The sequence below is a fragment of the Ursus arctos genome, unplaced genomic scaffold (assembly GCF_023065955.2).
Source record: "Ursus arctos isolate Adak ecotype North America unplaced genomic scaffold, UrsArc2.0 scaffold_12, whole genome shotgun sequence".
NCBI lineage: Eukaryota > Metazoa > Chordata > Mammalia > Carnivora > Ursidae > Ursus > Ursus arctos.
In genome coordinates, this window is record NW_026622786.1 from 41,309,716 (window position 1) to 41,334,673 (window position 24,958).

At 34.9% G+C, this 24,958-nt stretch overlaps 1 protein-coding gene across 1 annotated transcript in view; it reads left to right on the plus strand.

Annotated features, from left to right (window-relative positions):
- Positions 1-24,958, plus strand: part of ADGRL4 (adhesion G protein-coupled receptor L4) — a 106,114-nt gene that overhangs the window by 74,172 nt on the left and 6,984 nt on the right. Inside the window, exons 11-13 of the mRNA XM_026497735.4 lie at positions 1,061-1,264; positions 3,235-3,455; positions 3,579-3,645. Coding sequence (XP_026353520.2) covers positions 1,061-1,264; positions 3,235-3,455; positions 3,579-3,645 — 492 coding nt within the window. The remainder of the gene's footprint in view (positions 1-1,060; positions 1,265-3,234; positions 3,456-3,578; positions 3,646-24,958) is intronic.

The window sequence follows — 24,958 nt, forward strand, 5'->3', positions numbered from 1 at the left end:
TGGATTTTAGGTTATTTTTTGTATAGGACTTACCTGGTCTATGATAGCTAGTAGGCTATGCATTAAATACCTAGCCATTGACTCTTAATTTTTAATGTTGCTTTTAAAAGCCACTTACACATTTTAACGTATCATGGTCTTTAAGGGCCTTTGCCTTTGTATTGAAAGTTTATTTTTACCAATTACAAATTAGTTAAAAATATTTGAAACCTGGTCAATAAGTATTAGCGTATTTATAACTATCACAATATTTTAATAATGTACAAGTGTACAAGATTTTTAAGCACAAAAGATCTCTCTACAGTGAATAGGTCCATGCTATGTATTTCGCAGCAGTAATATCTTTCTTTTACACTATACAGTTTCTTATTTTATATCACTGTATCATAATCTTCGGTAAATTACAGGTTCAATTCCATGTCTACTGAGAATCCATCAAATATATAAAGTGGCCAAATAAATCTGCCTAACTGTAATGTCAGTCATAAAGATTTTTTTCCTGAAGTTAAGTAAGCAAAGAAGCCTCTATTCTCTATATAAGATATAAATATTCATCTGGTTAGAATAAAACCAACTTTTCCCATTTCAAAGTCTCTCAACTTTACTATTTTGATATTCTATCTATTCAGCATTTCTGATACCTTTGTTTAATGTGTTTTAGACGAATTGCTGCATAGAAATAAGACTTGTTATTACCACTGATAAATCTGTTTTAATTAACCATTTTCACATTACAATAATGAATTGCCTTTCTAATATCATGAAACTGATGACGATAACATTGTTAAACCATATACTAATATATACTATGCCCAGGGAAAAAAAAAAGCACTAATTACAGAACTTTTAAAGTGCTACATGATTTATATCATATTTCTCTGAATATTGAGCATTTTCAAAGGTACAAAAGTTTTCTCATCTAAATGCACATTTGTATTTTTACATTTTATGAACATTTTGATTAATGTTTCACCAAAAAAGGAAGTTCATTATATGTTGTAGTTCCTTTGACAAGTTACTGAGTTATTCTCTTAACAGCTTTATTATTATTTTCCCTTAGGGTATTAAAGATTATAATATTCTTACAAGGATCACTCAACTAGGAATAATTATTTCACTGATTTGCCTTTCCATATGCATTTTTACCTTCTGGTTCTTCAGTGAAATTCAAAGCACCAGAACAACAATTCACAAAAATCTCTGCTGTAACCTATTCCTTGCTGAACTAGTTTTTCTTGTTGGGATCAATACAAATACTAATAAGGTATGTAGATCTCCTTTACTCTCTATTTTGTTTTCTAAATTTGTACTTTCCTAAATATATATGTCATAGAATCATGAATTATAACTCAGAGCTTAATGGGCAAACATACCATATGCTCTGTTCCTAAGTCTTTTCTAAGTTTGCTAATGCTATCTAAAACCTCTCTGTCAATTCCATTAAGCACAATGTCCCTTGTTATGATGGATCATTGGGACAAATGAAAACTTAGCAACAAACTGAAAAATAGCCTTTTTTTTTTTTTTTTGCTTTTTTTTTTTATGTGGGCATTAAACAAAGGCAAAAAGAACAAAGAGAGAATTGGAAATAAAAAGTTTATTTTAACACAGGGACTGAATATAAAAGCAGTGGATTCATAGGTTGAAATATGACAAATGGACTCCATCAAGTCACTGCACTTTCCTAACTACCTATTCCCCCCATTACTGATGGAAGACCTTACCAAACAATTTTTATATTGTGTTAGTCTGGGTCCTCCTAGAAGCAGACAGTAAAATGGGATTAAATTTGCAATAAAGTAACTAGGCAAAATGGCTGAGAGAAAATGGGAAGAGAGAGACTTGGAGAGCCATCAGACCGAGACGCAGATCTGAACCCGAGTAAAAGAGAGAAGGAAGAAAGGACAAGCAGTAGGTGGAAGCATTTTACACAGCAGTGCCATTCTCAGGAAAGCTCAGCATGGTTGCAAGGAGTCCTTTCAGAAGACGCTGAGCCAGAGTGACATGGCACAGGCAGGTAGAGACTGGAGAAGTGCGTGCTTGGGGTCACAAGACATTAAACTGCCTCCATATTTTCATCCCTATTAGAAATCTTTCAAATATAGACACTAATCCCTAGTTTTCAAGGTCTTCTTCTGAAGTAGATGCCACCAAACATCTATTTTAAATAGTACACCCTAGACTATAAACTTCAAATCTGGAGTGTGTGTGTGTTTTTTAATTCGGCAGTGGTAGTCCTAACACCTGCCAATTTTATATACCGCTATCTTCCAATGCCTATTTCTTCCTTCAGTTTCATCTTCCCTTTACCCTTACTTCAAACTATTCCTTAGGGTGTTTATTTTCAACTCTATGTCATCTGTCAAGTTCTTCCCATTTTCAAGCCATGTTTCAATCTCACATCCTCACTAAAGTAGTTCCCAAATTTTGATCACCAGTGATCTCTCTATTCCCAACCTTATACAGTACTCCCCAACATATTTCAGTATGCAATGTCATTATGCTTGGATTGTACTCTTTTTTATTAAGTGCAATAGGTGTGTAAGTGTGTATTATGTTCTCTTTCCAGCAATAGATACTGTTAGTTCTATTATCACAGAAGTGTGTAACTCTACTTCTTTTTCTGTTTTTTCTTATAAGCCTAACTCCAATTCTATGTGTGAAGTAAGTACTAATACATAATATTTGACTGAAATCCATCTCAAAATTACCTGATAATCTTATAACTTAAAGTGATTCCATAATGGATATTTTTGTAAAATATATCATTGTTTGTCTGTTTTGTAAACTTAAGTTTGTTGCAATAATCAAGATACTTATTCTATTTTGTTTGGTACAGTATTAGCAATAACTTTCATTCTTTGAGCATGAATAAAATTAAGGAGAGTAAAGGCATCTCCAAAACAGAAATTAATTTAAATCATAGCATAGTCACTAAACTATCATGGTTTACATGTGACAAATCCACAACTTTCACATGAAATAAATATAAAAGCATAACTCTCTGGACAAGAACAGTAACTGAGTTCGATCACAGGATTGCTTCACAACTGATGCTTCACATTGACGAAGCTCAGCCGGAAGTGAGCCATCTTAAAAACTGGACTCGACCAGGATATTTTAACATGATCGAGCATTATATCAAGTGGCATAATTTAAGGAGAAAGTCAGGATTTTGTGTTATGCTAATGTGAAACATACATGGCTTATGCTTTTTCCCTCCTTGATTTCTAGCTCTTCTGTTCGATCATCGCCGGGCTGTTGCATTATTTCTTTTTAGCTGCCTTTGCATGGATGTGCATTGAAGGCATCCACCTCTATCTCATTGTCGTGGGCGTCATCTACAACAAGGGCTTTCTGCACAAGAACTTTTATATCTTTGGCTATCTCAGCCCGGCGGTGGTGGTTGGCTTTTCAGCGTCACTGGGATATAGATATTACGGCACCACCAAAGTGTGAGTTAAGATGGTCTCATAAGTGTTTGAAATCTGATTCTGAATATGCTTCATATATCATTGAAAATGTTACATTGTGAAGTACTTACAAACATATTCATAGATTTATTATTTACTTTTCAGATGTTGGCTTAGCACAGAGAACAACTTTATTTGGAGTTTTATAGGACCAGCATGTCTAATCATTCTTGTACGTATATTTAACATTGTTTGGAAAAAGTGATGATTAAAATTCTCAGCAATTGGGCATTCCTCTGAAGGAAAACAATAATTTTGAGCACTTTACAGTATGTCATTGATTAACATTTTACAAATATTCATCACAATTGAGGAAAAAAATATATATATATACATCTTAAATTCAGAGGTATTACAATTCATCTGCCCCTCTTGGAGGAGGAGGAGATATTTCTGCATAACAGGTAGGAAAAGCATTTCTCACTTATCAGTAGTGTCTCAGCATACTTCAATACTAAGAGTTTGCCAAGCAGCTGATAATCTGGCATTTCAGATGTTTACGTTATTTAATCTTTTATCAATGATCAGTGATCTTTGAACATTAGACTGTCATCTTTATAGTTTTATCATCCTCATGTACCCTGTCATCATGAAAGTGATTTTAAACTAAATTGCGACGTCAGAGACAAGAACCCACTATTTCTCATGAGCAGACAAGTCATATATTGATAGTGCCATTTCAGTGAGGAAGAGGGCCTTTTAATCCTTATTGGAAGTGGTTTCAAACCTACAAATTTGGCAGGTGTTATGTGTTCCTTTTTAAATAAAGATATTTTTAGATGTCTCAAGAGCATTTCTAAGTGCTGTAAGTTTTCAAAGCCATTCTGAATATAATAGTCTGTCAGTGAATCTGGGAGGTCTGACAAGGCTCTAGAATGGAATGGATTGTCAGCAGAGGAGCTGTGACAATATTTTGGACAACTTTGTCCCAGATGTTTTCACCGTAAGCTAGCTAGCTTTTTCAAGTTGGTTTTTTGCTCACTCTTTGCCCTTGTATTTTTGTGGTTGTAAGGAAGCTCCTAAATGGAGAAAGACTTGAAAGGTATGCAGAGAATCTTCACCAAGGCTTAGTTTTTAATGGTATGGGTGAAATAAAGTACATTCAGAGGCTGTATTTCCTAATCATCACAGAAAATTGCTTATAATTCTCCCAATGAATCCAGTTATATAGAAAGAAACCATTGGCTAGATTTCAGCTAAAACAATCTCAGAGTTAGTTTATTATAATCCCAAAATTTTCAACCCACATGAGAATATAGACTGAATGTTGTCCCTTCCACATACTTTCATGGGTTGCCCTGATAGGAGTATGTTCTGTAAACAAGCTTTCTATATATTCTGATTTTACTGGTTCCATCTCTACAGAATGGACAGTCTCTGATACTGTTTTGTACAAGTGAAAGTTCTTTAGATCAGTAATTCTTATAATTAAGAGGAAAAGTAGTGGGTTAGAAACTATAGTCAAAACAAGAAGAATAGGAGTATTTTTCTCTTAAGTAAGAAATGGAAAGTGTTCCCTGAAATTGTTTTTTACTTTTGCTTATGTAAAGGAAAAGATAACTTTGGATTATCTTAGAGTGAAGTCCACAGACTTTAGATGGGCTTATCTAAAAATGAGTCCTGCTAACTTTCCTAGAAGCCTAAATGAATAACATCACACTGTCCTTGTCTGGAATTAATGAACCCATTTATCTTCCATAGTTTCAGTATGATAATCATTCCATTTAACCTGAGGGTCAGGCTACTTAAGAAATGGATGAGGCACCTCAGTTTTACTCTAAAACTGAATGATGTTTACCTTTTTTAGTATCTTTAAAAGCAGCAGAAATTCCTTAATTACTGAACAGAAGTGAATTCATTTATTCTAGTTATTCCTGGTTTTCTGGGTTAATAGTGGCTAATTATTATTATTATTATTGCCGTTATTACTGTTTGTTATTGTTATTATTATTCAGCTATATGTTGTAAATGTGATTATTTAGTTGTATGACACAGTGTTAAGTGAGATACATCCTATTGTGCCAGAATAGTATACATCTTTAGTTCAGAAGTAAAAGAAATATTGGGCACCAAACATTTGAAAAAAGGCCACTAACAGTTTGGGTGTTACACATCCATTGGTCTGATAAAGAGACAGTAGGACCAGCTGTAGTCCAATAAGAAGACTGGAGATGGGAGCCCCAGAGTTACTGGTTTAGAATTAGGAGTCCTAGGGGCATCTGGGTGGCTCAGGCAGCTAACCATCTGCCTTCAGCTCAGATCATGATCTCAGGGTCCTGGGATCGAGCCCCATGTCAAGCTCTCTGCTCAGTGAGGAGTCTGCTTTTTCCCTCTCCCTCTGTGCTCTCTCCCTCTATGTTCTCCCTCTTGCTCTCTCTCAAATAAATAAATAATCTTTAAAAAAAAAAAAAAAGAGTCCTTGCCCTTGGAGGAGTGCAGTGTTCTTTATGAAAGCTTTTCTTTACACTTCCAGTGAAAAAAAAGCAGGGGCTCCCCTATCTTTTGGAAGTCAAGCTGTAAAGATAAGTACTCTGAAAGGTTTGTAGAGAATGGGATCAGAAATATAGTAAGACTAAAATTATCATTCTGATCCCAGATCAAATGCCAGTGTGACTGGATTTTCATGTCTCGTTGATATAGAACAGCAGAGTATAATGAGCCAATTTTTATGAAAGCTTGACATACATCCCCTGACTTTGGGCCAAATCTGAATATAGAGACTAGACCTATTTTTGTTTGGAGTTTTCTCCAAACTGCATGCCTACTGGAGTATTTTTTGACAGCAAGAAAGGAATGGATTATTAGATAGCATGCCTAGAAATAAAATGAGGAAGGAATACACAAAACTTGAGCTATTTTATAAATACAGGAAAGTTAGAGATGTGGACAAAAGTTGTAGAGTTGCCCGGAAGGTTGCCAGTCAAAGCAAAATTATACACAACTAAAAAAATGGGTTGAATAAAGGTGAGGTTAAATGGTGGTATGACTGTCCTTCTCTGAAGAACAGAAGGGGCCAAGATGGAAAGGAAATTCTATAAACACCAAGAAAATCACATATACTATCTAAGTAGAGTCCATCGCATAAGCCAAGATTACCAGCAATAATAAGAACAAAACTAAACCAAAGTGATGTCATGAGGCTCTATCAGCAAGAGATAATCAGGCCCTTCTAGCCTCCAACAACAGAAGAGTTGAGCTTTATCAATGAAGGGATAGCATCTGAGAACTGACTATGCTGCCCCACGCTCATCTACATAGATCTACTGAATTGAAAATCATTATCCCAGAGAGCCTGAGTGGTTTAGTCAGTTAAGCATCCAACTCTTGATTTCAGCTCGAGTCAGGATCTCAGGGTTGTAAGATCAAGCACCGGGTTGGGCTTTGCAGTGGGCATGGAGCCTACTTAAGATTCTCTCTCCCTCTCCCACACTCCCTCAAAAACAAACACACAAACAAAAAAAACATTATCCTATGTTTGGGTATACTCTGGTAGGTAAGGATGCCAAGCCATATAATTAAGTTTGCCAGGTTAATTGGGTGGTATGGACATGATGGGAGAACAAAGGAAATATAAGAATTATCCCTTGCCCACTATAGTAGCAATGAGGATAAAGCAAGACAAAACAAATGACAAAGAACAACATATAATGAGATATAAGTGATATTGATAAAATGTGGGAGGGATCAATATAAGAATGATAATCATTCAACAAATCTTCATTGAGATAGATGAACTTGTTTGTAGATGGGGCAAGAGGTAAATTTGGCTTTACAGCCAATTCTTAATGTGAACTTAAATGTCAACCAAGAGCCTCCAAAACTTAACAGATATCCTTTGAAGGTAAACAAAGGGTACAAACGAAATGGTCACCATTGTGCGTAAGACAATCCCAGAAATAATAAAATTATCATCATCTGTCTGTTATTAAGAATAGTCAAGAATCTGGGGTGCCTGGGTGGTTCAGTTGGCTGAACCTCTGACTCTTGATTTTGGTTCAGTTCATGATCTCAGGTCCTGGGATCCAGCCCCTCAGGTTGGGCTTATGCTCAGTGGAGAATCTGTTTCTCTCTTTCTCTGCCTTCCTCTGCCCCTCCCCCAACTCATGTGTGGTGCTCTCTCTCTCAAATAAATAAATAAATAATCTTAAAAAAAAAAAAAGAACAGTCAAGAATCATTTCATGGATTCATCACATCCTAGTCTAGATGCCATTAATTATTTAACAAATCTTTCTCCATAAACTTATCCATTTCTTCTCTACTTTCAGGATCAAACTATTGTTATCCCTTCCTCATATTCTAGTGTTAATAACAGGAATTTTTTAAAATTCACAATTTATTAAGTAGCTACTACTCACAGCTAATACTCAATCTCCTTGAATCACCCACATTGTTATTATCTATCCCGTTTTCTAGTTAATAAAAAATAGAATTCGATTTGAAATGTTAAGTGATTGGCTCAAGGCTCTAGGTCTACAGATAAATACTGATGCTAGAACTCGAAACTAGAACCACGTTTTCATTTTACCTTGCCTCTTTGGCAGTTGCCTTATTGACCTATCTTTCTGCTGCCATTCTCTCCAATTTCATTTTAACCTGTCCATAAAAAACTGCCCCAAACTCAGCTCAAACAATGGCAACTATTAATAAAAAAAATAACATTAATGTTAAACCCTATTATATTCCCGACTCTAATCTAAACATTCTCTTCTCCATGTCTTAGCACATTTAATATAATCCCTCAAACAATTGAATGATGGCTGCTTGTGTGTGTGTATGCATGTGCGTAATTATTTTATTTCAAAGCTGGAAAAATTGAGGTATAAAGTGATTACACAGCTTGATTAACAGCTAGTAAGTATCTGAGCTGAAACTCACATTCATGAAGTTGAATCCGTGGCCTGCTTTCTTAATTCCAGGGCTGATATACCCCTTCACCTACAGGCCAAATTCCAAAGGCAGGAATGTCAATTTCTCAGTGATGTAGCTGAACCCAGTCTATCTTCAGCTATTTTTTTTCACACTGCATAACCCCACAAAACAGGTCCTCCAAAAATTTCATCCTTGGTAGAATACTTGCTGTTCTTGAATATTTTCTTGGTCCTTTGCACTCAATAATCCTACCACCTTGTGCACAGTTCTGCCTGTAATCTTATCATTAATTAATACAGGACTTGATGAAAAATTTCCAGATGTGTAACTAATTTCTTTCTCCAGTGTACTCCCATAGACTTTTTATTCGAACCCTCCATAGTGCTTTCAATGCTCTGTTTTGTTGTACGTGGTAATTTTCTGTGTGCATTACACTACTTATCCCCTACATCCAGACACCCAAAGAGAGCCATGAGTTTCTTCATTTACTGACCACATCTTGCTCAATAATCAGTGGCATTGTGGTGCACAACCTGACTGGCCTCTACTCAGTAAACTGCAGTTTTTCTCTCCAGAGCAGCATTCACATTGCATTCTCTATGAACCCTAGACTATAAAACTGACTCCTTTTGGTCACCCCAGAATATAGAAGTATTTAGCAGGTCTTTAATAATTGTCTCTGTATTTTAATTAATCTGTTAATAAAGACCATAATAATAAGTGAGGCAGGAAGAAACACTGTGAGATCCTTAAGAAATGTGACTGCTCTGTGTCCTGGGTTTCTAATACGTAAAGTAAAGATACCAGTGCCAGCCCTACACAACGAGGCTACGGTAAAAGCAAAACGAAATGTTTTAGGAAGAACATCCATTCTTTAAACTTAAAATAGGAAAATGCACAATCATTTGGAGGACAATTTTTGGCTCTTTCATTTATGCTTTTTGTATTAAAAAATAAAGACAAATTTTAAAGCTATGGTTTGCACAGCAGAAAATTGTATGCAAGGGAATGTATGTTTGGCCAATATAGTCTGTGTGTGTGTGTGTGTGTTTGTGTGTGTGTGTGTGTGTGTGTATATATATATATATATATATATATATATATATATATATATATTTAAGCATAGATCCTAATTTTTAAAATATTGGTGAAGATATGACAGCATTTGTTAAACTATAGCAAGATATGATTATAACATACATGCTTGTTACTTCCTGGAATTAGTTAAAAGTCTCTAGCACACTCTGCCAGAGAAAGTTTAAATGAAATTAAAACAAAGTGTAAAATATCTTAAGAAAGGAAATAAAAATTTAATAGAAGAAAAAGACGGGATAAAGACAAAATGTAAGTGAAGGTTCAAATCTAAATAGATGATTAGTGGTGATTTTGTTATGCCTAGCCTTCAATGAGGGATAAGATTGGTTTTGTGACTTTCTCTAAACAAATCTGGAAAGACCTGTACTCCAGAGTACGTGTCTCTATAGAACAATGGCAACACCTGTCATTCATACATGGAATCCTTGAATTTCTTCCACAGAGTAGGGAGTAGGTCCTGCAAATGATATTTGCTTGTTTTTATGAATGGAACCCTGGAGCATGTCTGGTTTAAGATTATAATGTAAAATGCCTTTAGGACAATATGTAAATGAGTAAGAACTGAATGAGATCAGCACTGGTGGCTTTTTCTATCCCTAGGTATGTTGTTTCAAAGGAATATTCAGGCTTTTAATCTACTCTGATAAGTGCTAGCGATTTAGGTATTTGAGCAGCAACCTTCCCTGCATTGATCAAATGAAAGTAATTCCTCAGGTGTTGCCTCATTAATATTAAGGATCCCTTAGAATTCTGAAGTATGAACCAATGACCCTGCGGATTCTATCTACAAATCACTACATTTAGAATGTTAAGATTGTAACTACACATAAAATGCCCTAGCCATGCTTTTGAAAGATTGAGCTCTACAAGAAAGAGGCTTCTAAATCTTTGTAAAGCAAGCTGCAAACTGAAGATAATTTCCATAATTCATTTCTTTCAATAATTTTAATCTTTAATGCTGAATCCTTTCAACTAAAACTGCACACGCGATTAGATTCAAGTACACAAATATAAAAAAGAGTTGGCGAAAATAATTTAACTTTTAAGTAGAAACTGAAGTTTCCCATAGACATATTCAGTATTGAAGAACAGAATTTGCTTGATTGAGGCAAATACTAATTATGCTATGTCCAAATAAGGCATTTTCTTTTAAAAATGTGAACTTTCATTTGAATTTAAATCACAACCCTTAAAATTGAGTGTTTCCATATATACGACTCCTACCCCCTTCTTTTTAGGTTTGCCAGAATTCCACTCAGTTCTTTGTAGTGGCCTCCTCTAATTGTTCTTTCTATGTCTGCAATCTCTTAATTCCCTTTCACCAGGAAATGCCTAGTAAAACCTCCTCAGAAGTGAATTCTTCACATAACCCTTACGCAACAGACAAGGTCTATGTATATTTATTATTATGTGAGCTATTCTTATTACATTTTTTAATTTCACAAATTGCCCAAGTTTGAAACAAATGCAAATATTATAAGATCATGTAAAGTAACAAGTGGATATTTTGTCCCACACTCATATTTTTCATGATTAACTACTCTTTTTCTTAATATTTGCTCTGCAGCCTTCCAGACCTTTGGTATGTGCGCGCGCACACACACACACACACACACACACATTTATATAAATTTAAGCAAAAAATTTGATTACAAATTCAAAAACCTGAATCATTTATAACCTGAAATATATCATATTCATCCTTCATTGTTTAATATACAATTCTACCATTTTTATCACTGCATATTATCCATATTATGCTCTATTTTACCACTTCCTTATCAATGAACATCTAATTGGTTTCTGATATTTTCTTATTATAAATGATACTACATGTCCAGAGAACTCTTATTCCAATATAGTTACATATACCCATTATATAAAATTGTTAAGAAACGCTTCTTAAAAGTAGAAATGCAAGTAGAGACAGATTTTCTAATTTACAAACTGCTTCCAAAACATTTACTTCAATAGATACTTATACCAACAATATTTGAGAATGTCCCTTTTCTGACATTTTTGCTAACACTAGGTATCATTGTCTACTATGGTGTCTAAATAGCTAAACTGGAATACATAGACCCAAGGGAAGGATTATGTTAGACCAGGGTTCCACAACCATGGCACTATTGACACTTCGGACCAGATCTCTATTGGAGGACCTGTCCTGTGCATATAGGGAGCCTAGCAGCATCTCTGGCTTCTACTCACCAGATGCCAATAGCACCACTACCACCACTGCCTAGACATGACAACCAAAGAAGTCTCCAGTACAACCACATATCCCATGCGGCATGATATCCCAGATTCTTTCCACCAGAAACCACTAGTCTAGACTTGGATATTAAGCAGCTCATATAGGAGTGCATTTTGCAGCTTTCTTTAAACAGCAAACATAGAAAAAATTAAAATCATAGTTTGGGCTATGTCCTTTGGATAACCCCATTGAAGCTATGTTAGAGACACTAACCATTGTAAATTTCACATGCTGTGGATAGCAGCATCAACATTTTCATTACATCTTTTAATTTAATGGCACCATATTTGTTAGATGCATCTGTTAGTGACCTTTGCGGTTCAAGGCATTTTAAAATTCTAACCATTTCTTCATATTATATATTAATAAGCATTCAGTGCCTGTAACATTTTGTTACTTTTTTTGTATTATTCCAACCTTCTTGAAACAATAGGCAGCTAGAATTTTAAAAAGAACAAGTTAAAAAAAACTTAATATAAATAATACATTTGTAGTTTTCAATGTATTCTCATTTATGGGAGTTATATTCTTAACTGGAAATACCTTCACAGAAAATCTCCTTGGGATTTGTACTAAAAAATTCCATAAAAGTTGAATAACTTTATAGAAATTAGAGATCCAAAAAAATATATTGAAGAAAATCCCTTGGGTCTCTCAAGCCCAATTAGAAAAAACTGGCCGAGGTGAGGTTCATCACTGGTATTTTTTAATAAATATAGCTTTACAGTGAAGGATGTTACATCAAAATACGGTGAAAGTGAGTTGGTAGTTGCAAGATATCATTAGAATTATTATTCACTTCACATTTTATAGTCTTTTAATCTTTACAAAACCCTTTTAACACCTCAGTTAATCCTCACGAAAAGCTTTGGTAGTACAAAAAAATAAAAATAGTAATAGCAGTTAGTAAGAGATAATGTTTTACTAGATTTTCCGTAGATCTACTAACTACAAACTTGACTTATCTATTTATAAATACCTATGGGGGTCCTGCTATTTATAACTTTTTAAAGAAATACACCAATTCCACGAGAAGAACTTGTTACACTAAAGCAAATTATGTACATTCTTATGTAAGCAACAGATAAAGCTTTAAGCTTCTACTCACCGAGAATTCATAAAAATCCTTAAACTTGGCTAAAAGCTCGGTACATGTTCTGATGGCTGTAAAACCTCTGATCTTCCTCCGAGCGTGAAACAATGTCCTTGCTGACGCTGGTCTGCAACAAAAGTGAGCCCTTTGAATCAGTCTTTATTAGGATGTGCAGAGATCTTATTCTACACCGGAGAAAATATTTAATCTTCCCTCTAAGTATTTATTATATTCCTTGGTCTCCTTCAGTATTCTCGGCAAAATACAAATGGCTTATTCTGAGAGAATGGACTATCTGTGTGGCTCTGCTCTGTCTTGATTTTTGTTTCTCATAGGAAAGTGTTGTCATGTCTAGTTTCAGAGTTTCCCAAGAAAGGAACATTTAAATTCCATCTGATTAAAAACAAACGAACAACAACAAACATGGCTCCTGATGATATCTGATCAAAAAGAGAGCCCAAGTTGTTCATTGTTAGGGCACAGCCTTTAGTCATTAGGGCTTAATCCACACTTACTTGGGTAACAGCCACCATTTTGTCTGTATTTCAAATAAGTGAAAACTAAGGCTCAGCAAGCTTAAACAATTTACTCAGGATCGCCCGGCTACTGAGTGGTGGAGGCAAGCTCACGCTTTCCAGAGTCACGTTCTGCAGTTTCACTACTACATATCCTTTCCTTTTGAATGGAGCAGATTTTTTTAGGCCCATGAAGCCCCTGTCCCCATCTTCCAGATTCCACAAATGATTTTAGAGGAGGTTGTGAAAGACCTAGCAACTACAGACCTTCTAGAAATTATTCATAAAATTTCAACTCTTTATTTTACTTAGTGAAGGTGTCAAAATAAATTACTTTCCATCTTGTTGAAAATGAGGGAAATCCTGTCCACTATAAATATCTCTGCCCCCATTTTATTTTATCTAAATCTTGACAAGAATATCCAACAACTAACCAAAATGCCCTACCTAAAATCATGACTATATCAGACTTAAGGCCAATATGTGGAATACAGATAGACTGGAGGTTTACTGTTCTATTAATTCATATTCATCCACGAGGAATTCCCAGTGCCCTGTTTGACATCTAATTGTTCAAATTCCTTTTTTTCATTTTCTCTCATCAAGAAAAAGCTGAAACGTGAGTATAATGCTTCACCCATTTTTTAATTGTCCTTAATTTCATATTTCTACTTAGAAGATTAATTTTTTTAGAGAAAAAAAGTCTTTGGGGTTCTTTTAAAAATCCTTGTGATTTTATTTTACTAATATTTATCAACCTAGATAGTATTAAATCAAAATAAAAGTACAGGAAGTATGAAAAGAAAAAAACCTGGTAAAAAATAAGGACAACACTTTGAATATTTCAGAATAGGTCAAAACTTCATCAGGTATTAAAGACCCAGATAAGGCTGTGCTGGTAACTGAGGGGATATAAATGGAGACTCTTTGCTCACAAAAAGTCTTATCAAGTTGACATGCTAAGACAACACATTAGTATGCTTGAGGTAATATTTTGGAAAAGCAAATCTGAACATTTCCTTACCCCTTAATTATATCTTTCTTGGCCTTATTGCTCTTGGGATCAAATCCAAAACTTTTAACAAAGCCTTCCACAAGGGTGACCATATTCATTTATCAATCACCAAAATCTGGACCTTTTTAAGAATCAAAGTAGGTAATAAATATCACTCAAATTGGTTTCATTTCATTGATGGACCTATAAAACAGCTCTATTCAAAAATCTATTTTCAAAAGTTTATGTTTGTTTGTTTTCTACACAACACCGGTGATTTGGAATAGAGCACAATGTGCCTGCCAATGCAGCCATTTTGAATCTTTCTGCCACTACCCTGTGATGATGAAGAAGGTAGCTGTCCCTACCCCCTGAAGTCTGAGCATATTTGAGTGGAACGTGATGCTTGCACAGTATCTGGATAGGGTCTAGAAAGAGCAGTGGGACGTTGCTGGTTGTCTTCCATATTTGAGCCCCTGTGAAAGTCAGAATTGTCACTGTGCATGTGACTCTCACACAGCACCCCAAGAGACATAACAAGGTAGAAGAGGAGCTTACCAAACTTCCCCGGGGCTATCTTAATGAGATGTAAACCAAAAAAACTCAGATAGATGCTAAACTGAACAGAACACTGGGCAACCGACATTAAAAATACTGTGGCAGCAAACAGGGATAAAGTGGACACTTCACTTAGGAGGCACTGCGTGTTCTGGCCCCTGCCTGCCGATCAGCCTCATCTCACACGACCCTCCCATGGGCTTTTGTGTTTTAATCACATTGCTTTACAGTTTCTGAGAGTTTCTATGTACCTAACTATCTCAGCGCCTCTGCGCTAAAACACTCCCCATCGCTGCCCTCTGGCCATCCCTTCATCTTGGTAATTCCTGTTTGTCTTTCAGTTATCAATTCAAGCAACACTTTCTGAGGAAAGTTCTCCCTGACTCAGTGATCTATAATGTATTTTGTTGTTGTTGTTAGATGCCTTCAGAGAAGCCCACTTTTAAAAAAAAAAAAATACTTTACTCAATTTATAATTACACACGTATTCATGTGAGTAACTGATTAATAATGGATTCATATCTGTCTCCTCCAGGAGACTATAAGCTCTTTGAGAGGAAAGCTTTATGGATTTTCTCTCACTATATTATCCTTGAAGTGTAGCAGGTAGTAATTACTCAGGTAATACTGCGGGGTAAATAAATAAATGATGCACCAAGCACAGTATTTGGTCAAAAACATTCATTCCTTTCCCCCAAAGAAATGTAAAGAAACCATCACCATCATGGAAATGGGATTCCTTTGAGAAGTCTTCTCAGAAGAGGTAATACGTGAAGCATTCATTATAGCACATCACTTTTCCTTCATTTCTTTCCTCCTCAGAAATGATTGCTCCATGTGTCTGTCTACATCCATCTATCTACTTATGGCACGCTTTCACTTGGAATTTTAACACTGGCATTTTACGTTTAACTGAATAAAATGAGGTCCTAGCCAAATAATGTGAAAAGTTTTCAAAAGCAAACTGACTGGTAAAAAGAGTACACCATGGGTTCTTTCTGTGCCCTGGGTTTCTAACATGTGCCCAAGGATGATGATGCTAACCCCTGTATACAGTGCTATTAAAATAGAAATGAAATTAAAAAACAAAAGCACCCTTCAAAAGTTAAAAAAGGAAAATTTTTAATACTTGGAGGACAATCTTATGTCTCTTCTATCTTTATCTTTAAAATAGCCAATAACTTTATTTTTTTGAAGATTTTATTTATTTGAGAGAGAGATGGAGCGCACACACACGCGCACACATGCACATGCATACACACGCATGAGCAGAGGGTGGGGCAGAGGCAGAGGAAGAAGCAGACTCCCCACTAAACGAGGAGCCCAATTCGGGGCTTGATCCCAAGACCTTGAGATCATGACCCGAGCCGAAGGCAGACACCCAACCGACTAAGCCACTCAGGCAGCCCTGGCAATAATTTTAGATACCTCTTTGAATTTAACTGTACAAGTTCTATTTTAAATGTAAAGTAACAGTCAAACGACCTATATCTGTGTATGTATGTGTGTGAATACACACACACACGCATACATACACATTTTTTTTGCTAACCTCTATCCTCTCTTTCTACAGTAAGTATACACAAGGAACATGTTTCCTCGATTATATCTTAACAAAGGAGATTTCATCATAAGGTTTTCATTGTCACAATAAATGGAACAACTGTTGCAAATGTTTTCACATAGAGTTTTTCTCATCCACCTTTTTCCTTTTCTAATACCTCACTATGGCTTATAACCATCTACAGTTAAAACCAACTACAAAAATAAGCCCATGGAATTCACTTACACCCATGGAATCACTTTATCCTTCATGTTTATACATTTCTAGTTCTCTCCACCTTTTGATTCTATTTTAGAAAAAGTAAATTACTCTTTCAAACACTGAAAAAAAAATCAGCTATTGAAATATTCCTAATGGAAACATGTTAAAAATATGAAGTGTGAATTTTTTAATGCCTAAGGTGATTATATATTGGGATGGGATTTTTAGCCATAATAAAATAGAGCAATTATTTAGCTATTACTTGAAGGGATGTGGGAAGATGCATTCCTAATGAGGCAGTATTCTGCCTACTTGTGATTAAGACATTTGTTGTGACCTAGCTGGGTGCTCAAGACTGTGTTTAACAAGTACACGCCATAAAATCCATGGGTGTGTAGTTTCTGTTAGATGCAAAATATTGCATATAAGCAAGGTACCCACCCAAAAAACAAAGGGGGTGTAACTTCATCCTTTCCCTTTATGCAAAATTATTCCTAGAGGGTCATTACATTTTGATAATGTGTAATATATCCTTCAGTTACTATTGCTATATCTATCTATGGATAATAGATTTCTAATAAGATATTGTTTTGTCAAATCTGTAAAATGTGAGACAAAAAAATATATAATTTTTTAAATGTTTAATCAAATTATTGTTGGAATGCTCTTTTACATAGGCCATAAAGGATGGTATAGGTATATTAGGTATAACTTCCTTCGTCCTTTTATTCATTCAACAAATGTTTATTGAGCATTTTCTATGTATCAGACGTTGTTCTATGCTTTGGAAATATGTCAGTGAATAAAATAGAAAAAAATCCTTACCCTTATGGATCTTGAATTCTGTTTTTGTAAATAAGCTTTTACTGGGAAACAGTCACATTACTTGTTTGTGTATTGTCTAAGGCTTCTTAGTGGTATGGCAAAGTTCAGTGGTTGTAATAGAGACCATATGGCCCTCAAAACCTAAGCTATTTACAATCTGTCCCTTTACAGAAAAAAATTTTCTGACCGCTATTCTACACTAGAGTGATTTAAGAAAAGATAAATATTCTCTCCCATAAAATATCCCAGAATATCATATTGGATTCATGAAGAATATGTTTCTTATATTTAAGATATCTGGTAACTTTATCTATGGATTGCCCTTTGAAATACTCCTACCTTTTCTATAAATTTCTTGAAGATATCCAGATTTTAGACCTGGAAATTTCAGTTCTACCCTAGAGGAGTTTCAACAAAAAATGAGAAATTGTTTATATGAACAATAAATGTTTGACTTATTGTTGAATGATATTACATTATTGACTTATTGTTGAAGTATTTATTTTGCTGACATTATTTTAAAGGAAAGTCCTGAAAGTAGAAAGAGATCATCTGTTTTTTATTGAGATCATATTGCCCAAAATAAAGACTGAAAGATCTAAGTTCTGATATAAGATGCTATTTATAGGTCCAATGAGACTACCTCACAGAGTCATTCTTATCCAACTGTGAAGTGAATATATTATATTTACTATTGGGCATGTCAAATATTGAGACAATTTGGAAAAACATAGTTCCATATAAACATAATAGCCATTAGTGATAATAATTGATGTTTGTTGAGAACTTATATATTGAGCACTATTCTAAGTACTTTATATTAATTAGTTAATACATACAACCCTAGATGATAAATATTAATATTGTATCCATATTTTACATAGAAGGAAAACAAAATACAAAGAGTTAAATAAATTGACCAGTCAGTGAGTATCAGAGCTAAAATTCGAATCTATGAAGTGTGGCTCTGAGTCTGTTTTTCTATTTATTTTGAAGAAGCATCTGTTGTTTTTTTGTGAAACTGTCAAATTATTTAAGACAATGATCTCCACATTTTTTTGACTAAAGAACCCATCAGTAAAAAATATGTGACTTAATAAATGATTACATCTTGAAACATTGTATACGCTTACTAGTTTACTAATATGTGAATTATATAATATATATACAATGTATATTATTAAACATTCTGAATTCAAAATATTAAAGATAACAATACTTCAATTTAATAATTCTCAGTAAAATATTATTAGTTTTTTAAATGAAACATGGATTTTACTTTTAATACTGCAATCCAAAGGTCTGGATCTAAGTTTATCTTAACACTTGGCTTCAATGGCTATCAGAGCTGATACCTCACAAAGAGGCATTAAATCTGTATTTTAGTGTGACTGCGTAATAGATAGATCATACTAAATGCTCTGTTCTAACACTTTTTTCTTCAAATCTTCAGTAATGCTTTCTAATTGCACTTTGCAATAATATTACCAAGAGGAATGTGTATTTAAATTCATAAATGGAATGCATTTAAAATTGTGCCATATTATTTTCCAGATATTATTTCATTTAATTTACTTCATCATGAAGAACAAAGCTATTTTCCAATGGTACATGACTTTTTAAAACTCTAAGTAGAAAACATTAAAAGAGACTGCTAAAAATGTGTTACTGACTTTAGAGAAATGATGTGTTGAATTGATTATGCATGACTTTAAATATGATTGAAAACTGTGGACCTAAATACATACTTCAAATAGTCCTCTTAATAATCTGAATTTTTAAATAACATTTTATCTAAATCTGATTAGATCTTCACGAATTTTTTAACTTGGTTGACTTACATGGACTTACAGTTTAGCTAGCAAATATGTTACTCCAGGGGTAGGGAAAATGTCCCTCTGTCATTGTCTCTTTGTATATTCTTGATCAGGATTAATTTTAACGCACAGTGTACTTGGAAACATTTGGGGTCTTGATTTTTTACTTAGGGTTACTTTATGAAAACTACATAATGTGATCTGCAAATCCACTTAACAGGCACACATACAGCATGTTGCAGTTGGCCATAAGATAACAAAAGGGGCCAACCCCTACCTTTAGGTACAAACACTCATCCCGCTGAATGGCTTATATATGACATGTGGCTTGATATGACATTGAAAAAGTGAAACCACCAGTATCATACATATTTTAAATAGTAAACCTTAATTTTTCCTTGGAAAAAGATCAGTGGTAATTCTAATGTGTTCCCCCTGTGCCCAGTAGATTATTTTAAGGCATTCTACTTGACCACTGACATGAACCCAGTGACCATATCTGAACTCTAAAGGATAGAAGGCTCTGTTGTTCACCAGCACAGGAAGACTATCACATTCTTAGATCCTTTGACTGCAGAGAACAGTGAAGACAGTTGTCTGCATTAGGGGATCACTGGCATAACACACTAAATCCTACTGGTGTTTACAAGGCCTTCACCACTGGTGTCTTGACTAAGTTCAATGAACACATTAATGCCAAATAGCTAACCATATCACTACTCATTAATGTTTTACTCTTCTACTTTTAACCACTTCTAAAATGAAGTAACTGTTAGCAGGTAATATAATTAATAAATGTCTTAGCAGTTAAGTTCAGTGAGTTTTTTTTATTTTTTACTTTTTATTATGTTATGTTAGTCACCATATAGTACTTCATTAGTTTTTGATGTAGTGTTCCATGCTTCATTGTTTGCGGATAACACCCAGTGCTCATTCCAAGTTCGTGAAATTTTAGATGTCAATTTAGCTTTTCTTTACTGGCCCTTCATGTATCTATCCTTTGGTAGTTTTATAAAGTGCTTAAGGGCATATCCTCTAGAACCTGTCTACTGGGTACGAATCTTTGCTCTGATACTTCCTAACTGTGTCACCTTGGGCACATTATGTAACCTCTCTATGCCTCTGTTGCCATAAATGTGAAATAAATAACGATGATGACAATTAGAATAAGAATTACCCCATAAAGTTGGTGTGAGGATGAAATGAGTTAAAAATAAAGAACGCTTACAATAATGTCTGACACATAGAAAATGCTCAATAAATATTGTTTTTGTCATTGACTCACATCTCAATGTTACAGTAGTTTGTATCTACCTGCAAAATGCTCTTTTATCCCAGAACAACCGTTCATCCAATTGTATACCCCAGCAGTCAGTGCTTGGTGGGAGAGCATTGCTATCTTCTTAAGTATAAACCTCAAGGTATTGGTACCATGAATGTTAATATCTCAGATGTTCTATGAAAGATACTCTCTTCTGATAACATTTAGAACCTGTTTAGGTTATTTATTTATATTTATTATGTTCTCAGATAGTTTCAGATGTTTCAGATAACTCTTAATATTTTTCTCCTAGAATTGTAGACGGCATTCCTATATCTCTCTGTTCTCCTCTCTCCTGAGCCAAGTGTGGATACCCTGAGCTGAGGAGGATCTCTTAGGTCTGTAGATATTCCCAAGGCTGCTCAATCCTGGAATCCAGGAATGTGAAATCAGATGAGGCTTGTGATGTTCGGAGAGAGATGCTCCCTAGTAGCGTCATATAGATCTATGTAGGGGGAAGGTTACTCCACTGCACAATTCTGACAACAGGTCAACAAATACTGTGGCATCATAATTTCTGGGAGTTTTCACTAACTTTATACTAATGCAATTTCACATCTAAGCTTAATAAATTTTATTGCTAGCCATTAGTTTATTTAAAAACTTTTTTTAATAGGTGCTGTCTAATCCATTGCCTCCCAGCACAGCTTCATGATGCACACTGAGGCATTTCTAAGGGGAAGGAGTCCTGCCTAGCCTGGGTGTATTCTGGACTGTGCTCAAACCTTTTATATGTGCTTTCACCCACTATGTACTTTTAGGATATTTTATCAGTCCAGGCTCCACAACAATTGCAGCATCTGAAAATTTACCCCCTCTTCCTTTGAGATCTCTTTTCAAACTGTCATATGTGGAGAGGGTGATGTCCATGGGGTTTTCTACTAAGAAGCCAGTGTCCTCAGATTACAGAAAGGATCAGATGTGAAAATAATTTTAAAGCTATGAAGTTATGGTTGTCATACAAGATACAGGATGCCCAAGTAATTTGAATTTCAGATAAACAACAAATTAGTTTTTAAGTATGCCCCAAATATTATATGGGAGATATTTATACTAAAAAATTATTTGTTGTATATCTGAATTCAAATTAAACTGGCATCCTGTATTTTTACTTATTAATGAAGAAACCCTACGAGAAGGGGCTATAAAGGTATGCATTACACAGAAGAAAATGTGATAGGTACAGTACAAACTGTATTTATGACTTATTGAAGAGGAAGTCCTATACTAGTTATAATTTGTGATCTCTTTAAGAAACACAAAAACAGAATCCACAAATAAGTTTTCATATAATCAGTTACTCACCAAATATCTAGAACATCAATAATAAATATGAGTTATTGATAAATTAATATTTCTTTTAAACTGGATTTTAAGCTTTTATTTAAAATATAAGAAACACTAGTTATAGGTATTTCATATATACACACACACATATATATGCGATTTATATTTTATATTTACATGCCTTTTACTTTGCATTAGTTTTCTGTTGCTATCACAACAAATCACCACAAATTCGGAAGCTTACAACAACAAATCTATCATTTCACACTTCTGGAGGTCAGAAGTCTGGGTACAGTGTGGCTCAGCTGTTTCTTCTGCTTAGAGTCTCACAAGGCTAAAATTAAGGCATTGGCCATTCTGAAGGCTCTGAGGGAGAATATGTTTCCACGCTTATTTAGGTGGTTGGCCAAATTTAGTTTCATGCGATTGATTTCCTTGCTGGCTGTTGGACAGGGGTCAGCCTCTATTTGGAAGGGCCTCCCGTATTTCCTGCCTGACCTGATGACTCCCTTTGTCTTCAGTTCTCTCTGACCTCCCCTTCTGCCTCCCTTTCTGTAGCGCCTCGATGGTGAATCTCTTGGCCTTCCTCTTTCATTTCTAAGGGCTCACATCTCACATTGGGTCTGACACGATAATCCAGGATAACTTCTTTATCTTCAAGTCCATAACCTTATTCTATCTGCACCACCCCGTTTGCTGTATTCACAGATTCCACACGTTAGTTGCACCTGTGGTCTTGGAAGGGGGGACATTTTTTTGCTCAGCACATTCCCCACGTTTTCTGATACTCTGGGATTAGCACTGTAAGTAAGACATTTAAAGGTGCGATTCCAATTGAGACCAAAGAAGAAAATCAGAATGAAGACAAAACTCAACTTGATTCCAATGTCGCTGGTAGATATTTTTCTTTAATTAAGAGATGATATCTTTTCATTTTAAAAGCTTCAATTGAAAACTACTGAGCCATCTCTGCAGTGATCTAGGGAATGAGAATGGGTCACTATTTGGGGGAGGGGTTGTCTTTAATGCCCTCTCAGTAGGCTGATAGAAATCCACTCTTTGTCCGTGGCAAAAGAGGATTAACTAGGCCAGTTAATCTAAAGGTAATAAAACTAGCTGAAAGGACATAGTAGTTGTGATCATGACACATTCTTAAATGAACCAGACTCCGTTTGATATATGTGAAAAATTAAAACATGGGTCTAAAAGTGCTGTAAGAGAAATTTTCTCATTCTTCCTGGTGAGATCTGACATCAGCATATAGATGGCTTCATCAATTATTGAGAAAAAGACTAAGAAAAGAAAAATGACTGATTGGGATGCTTCATTTTGAAGTCTGAATTTGAAGCCCTTGGGTCGAACGTACCTGTAGGTCTAAATCTTTCTGAACTAGCTCCTGCTCTCTCTCTCTCTGCTTATCTATTTAAATTTCTTGTTTAAAAAAATAAGGCACTTAAAAATTTTTAATGCACTCTGTCAAACATCAGAACATGTGTGCCGGACTTTGAAGCAACCGCATCTTTCAATGAAGGTAATAAACAGATCTCTGTGTAGATAAATATTCCTTAAGATGAAGCCAGGGGAATAATTTTAAATTTAAAATACTAGTTTCTCTCAAGGGTTAAGTTTTCACAACTTGAATGATTTTTTTTTTCTTCACAGCTGTTTTCATTCTCTGTATACTCAAGTGCCGCAGTAAATTTCAGGGTTCTTATGTTTGCCACTAACGTTCTCATCTTGCTTATTCCTAGAAAAGTATTAAGGACTCCTAATCAACAAGCTAAAACTGTTTTTTAAAAATTGAAACAAAAATGATAACGAATGACTTTGTTCATTTGCAAGTCTTTAATTAACTCCTGTGCTTTTGTGGCACTAATATTTAGAGATAAATAATAAGGGAACCACAGCTGATAAAATCAGCACACATAGGTAAATATTAACGAGCAAAAGTATGAATCATTTTAAAGGCACCATTTCCTTAATTAAGACTCATATTAATGAGTTTTCTTGTATTTGAAAGAATCGCTCAGGTATTCAAGTCAGTTAACATTGAGGTAGCCTTGCCAGTAAACACAATGCTAGTAGTACCTTTCCGATTATTTAACCTAAAATGCACATATTTCTCTAGCCTCAAAGTCATGACTTCTGGAATAATTGCAAACCATTTATCATCCGCAATACTTTTTAATTCTATATAATCTTGTTTTAAGCTTTTGTTTTTATTTGTACTTAGTTCATAAAACATCCCCTCCAGAAAATGCTTTTCCATACCATATAAAAGGCAGTTTCAACTTAATTCCCACCTCTAAGTAAATAAAGTCATGTGCCTTTGGGTGATACTTATAATTTATGGTTTTTCACTCTATTTAAAAAAGGGTTTAAAGTAGCTTGTATATTTATAGATAAAGAGAGAATACAGGCAGTGTAAAAGCTGCAAATACAAGTTTTTCCACTTACCCCATATTTGCTAAATATTATGATGCTGCATTTGACTCTGAGTTTTGTTAAAGAAAAAAACTATTCTAACACTTGTTAAAATGGTAAGGAAGGCTTTTTTTCAAGACTATTGTGATAGGTGTCAAAACTATTGTAATAGGGGAGAGAGATTCAGCTCAACTCTGAATACAATAAAGCCAGCTGGGGATTTACAACCAAGGATCAGTTTGTGTGGGGAGGGGAGGGGAGTACGTGGAAAATTACTAATTGCAGAAGGCAAGGGTAGGGAGAATTCTTGCTAAATTTACTTTAACAGGACTCTTGCTGAAAGGCAGGCCAGTGTGATCAAATATCAAGGGTGGGGGATGAGGAATTTAATTAGATATTGAAAGTGACCAGATATCAAGAGTGGTGGGATTCTCTCTAAGCTGATTTAGCAGCATTCTTGCTAAAACTGAATTCTGCAAAGATGGACAGTGAAGCCCAACGTTGAGGCTGACTAAAGTTTGGTCAAGGAGAATTTTTTTTCAGTGTTTCAAAGACTCAGGCAAGGGAACGTGTTTGCATACAGAATTTGCATTGCCTAAAACAGTAAAGAATACCATCATCGTCTGTATTTCCATAGAATTGAACTCAGGTCTGATTTTATCAT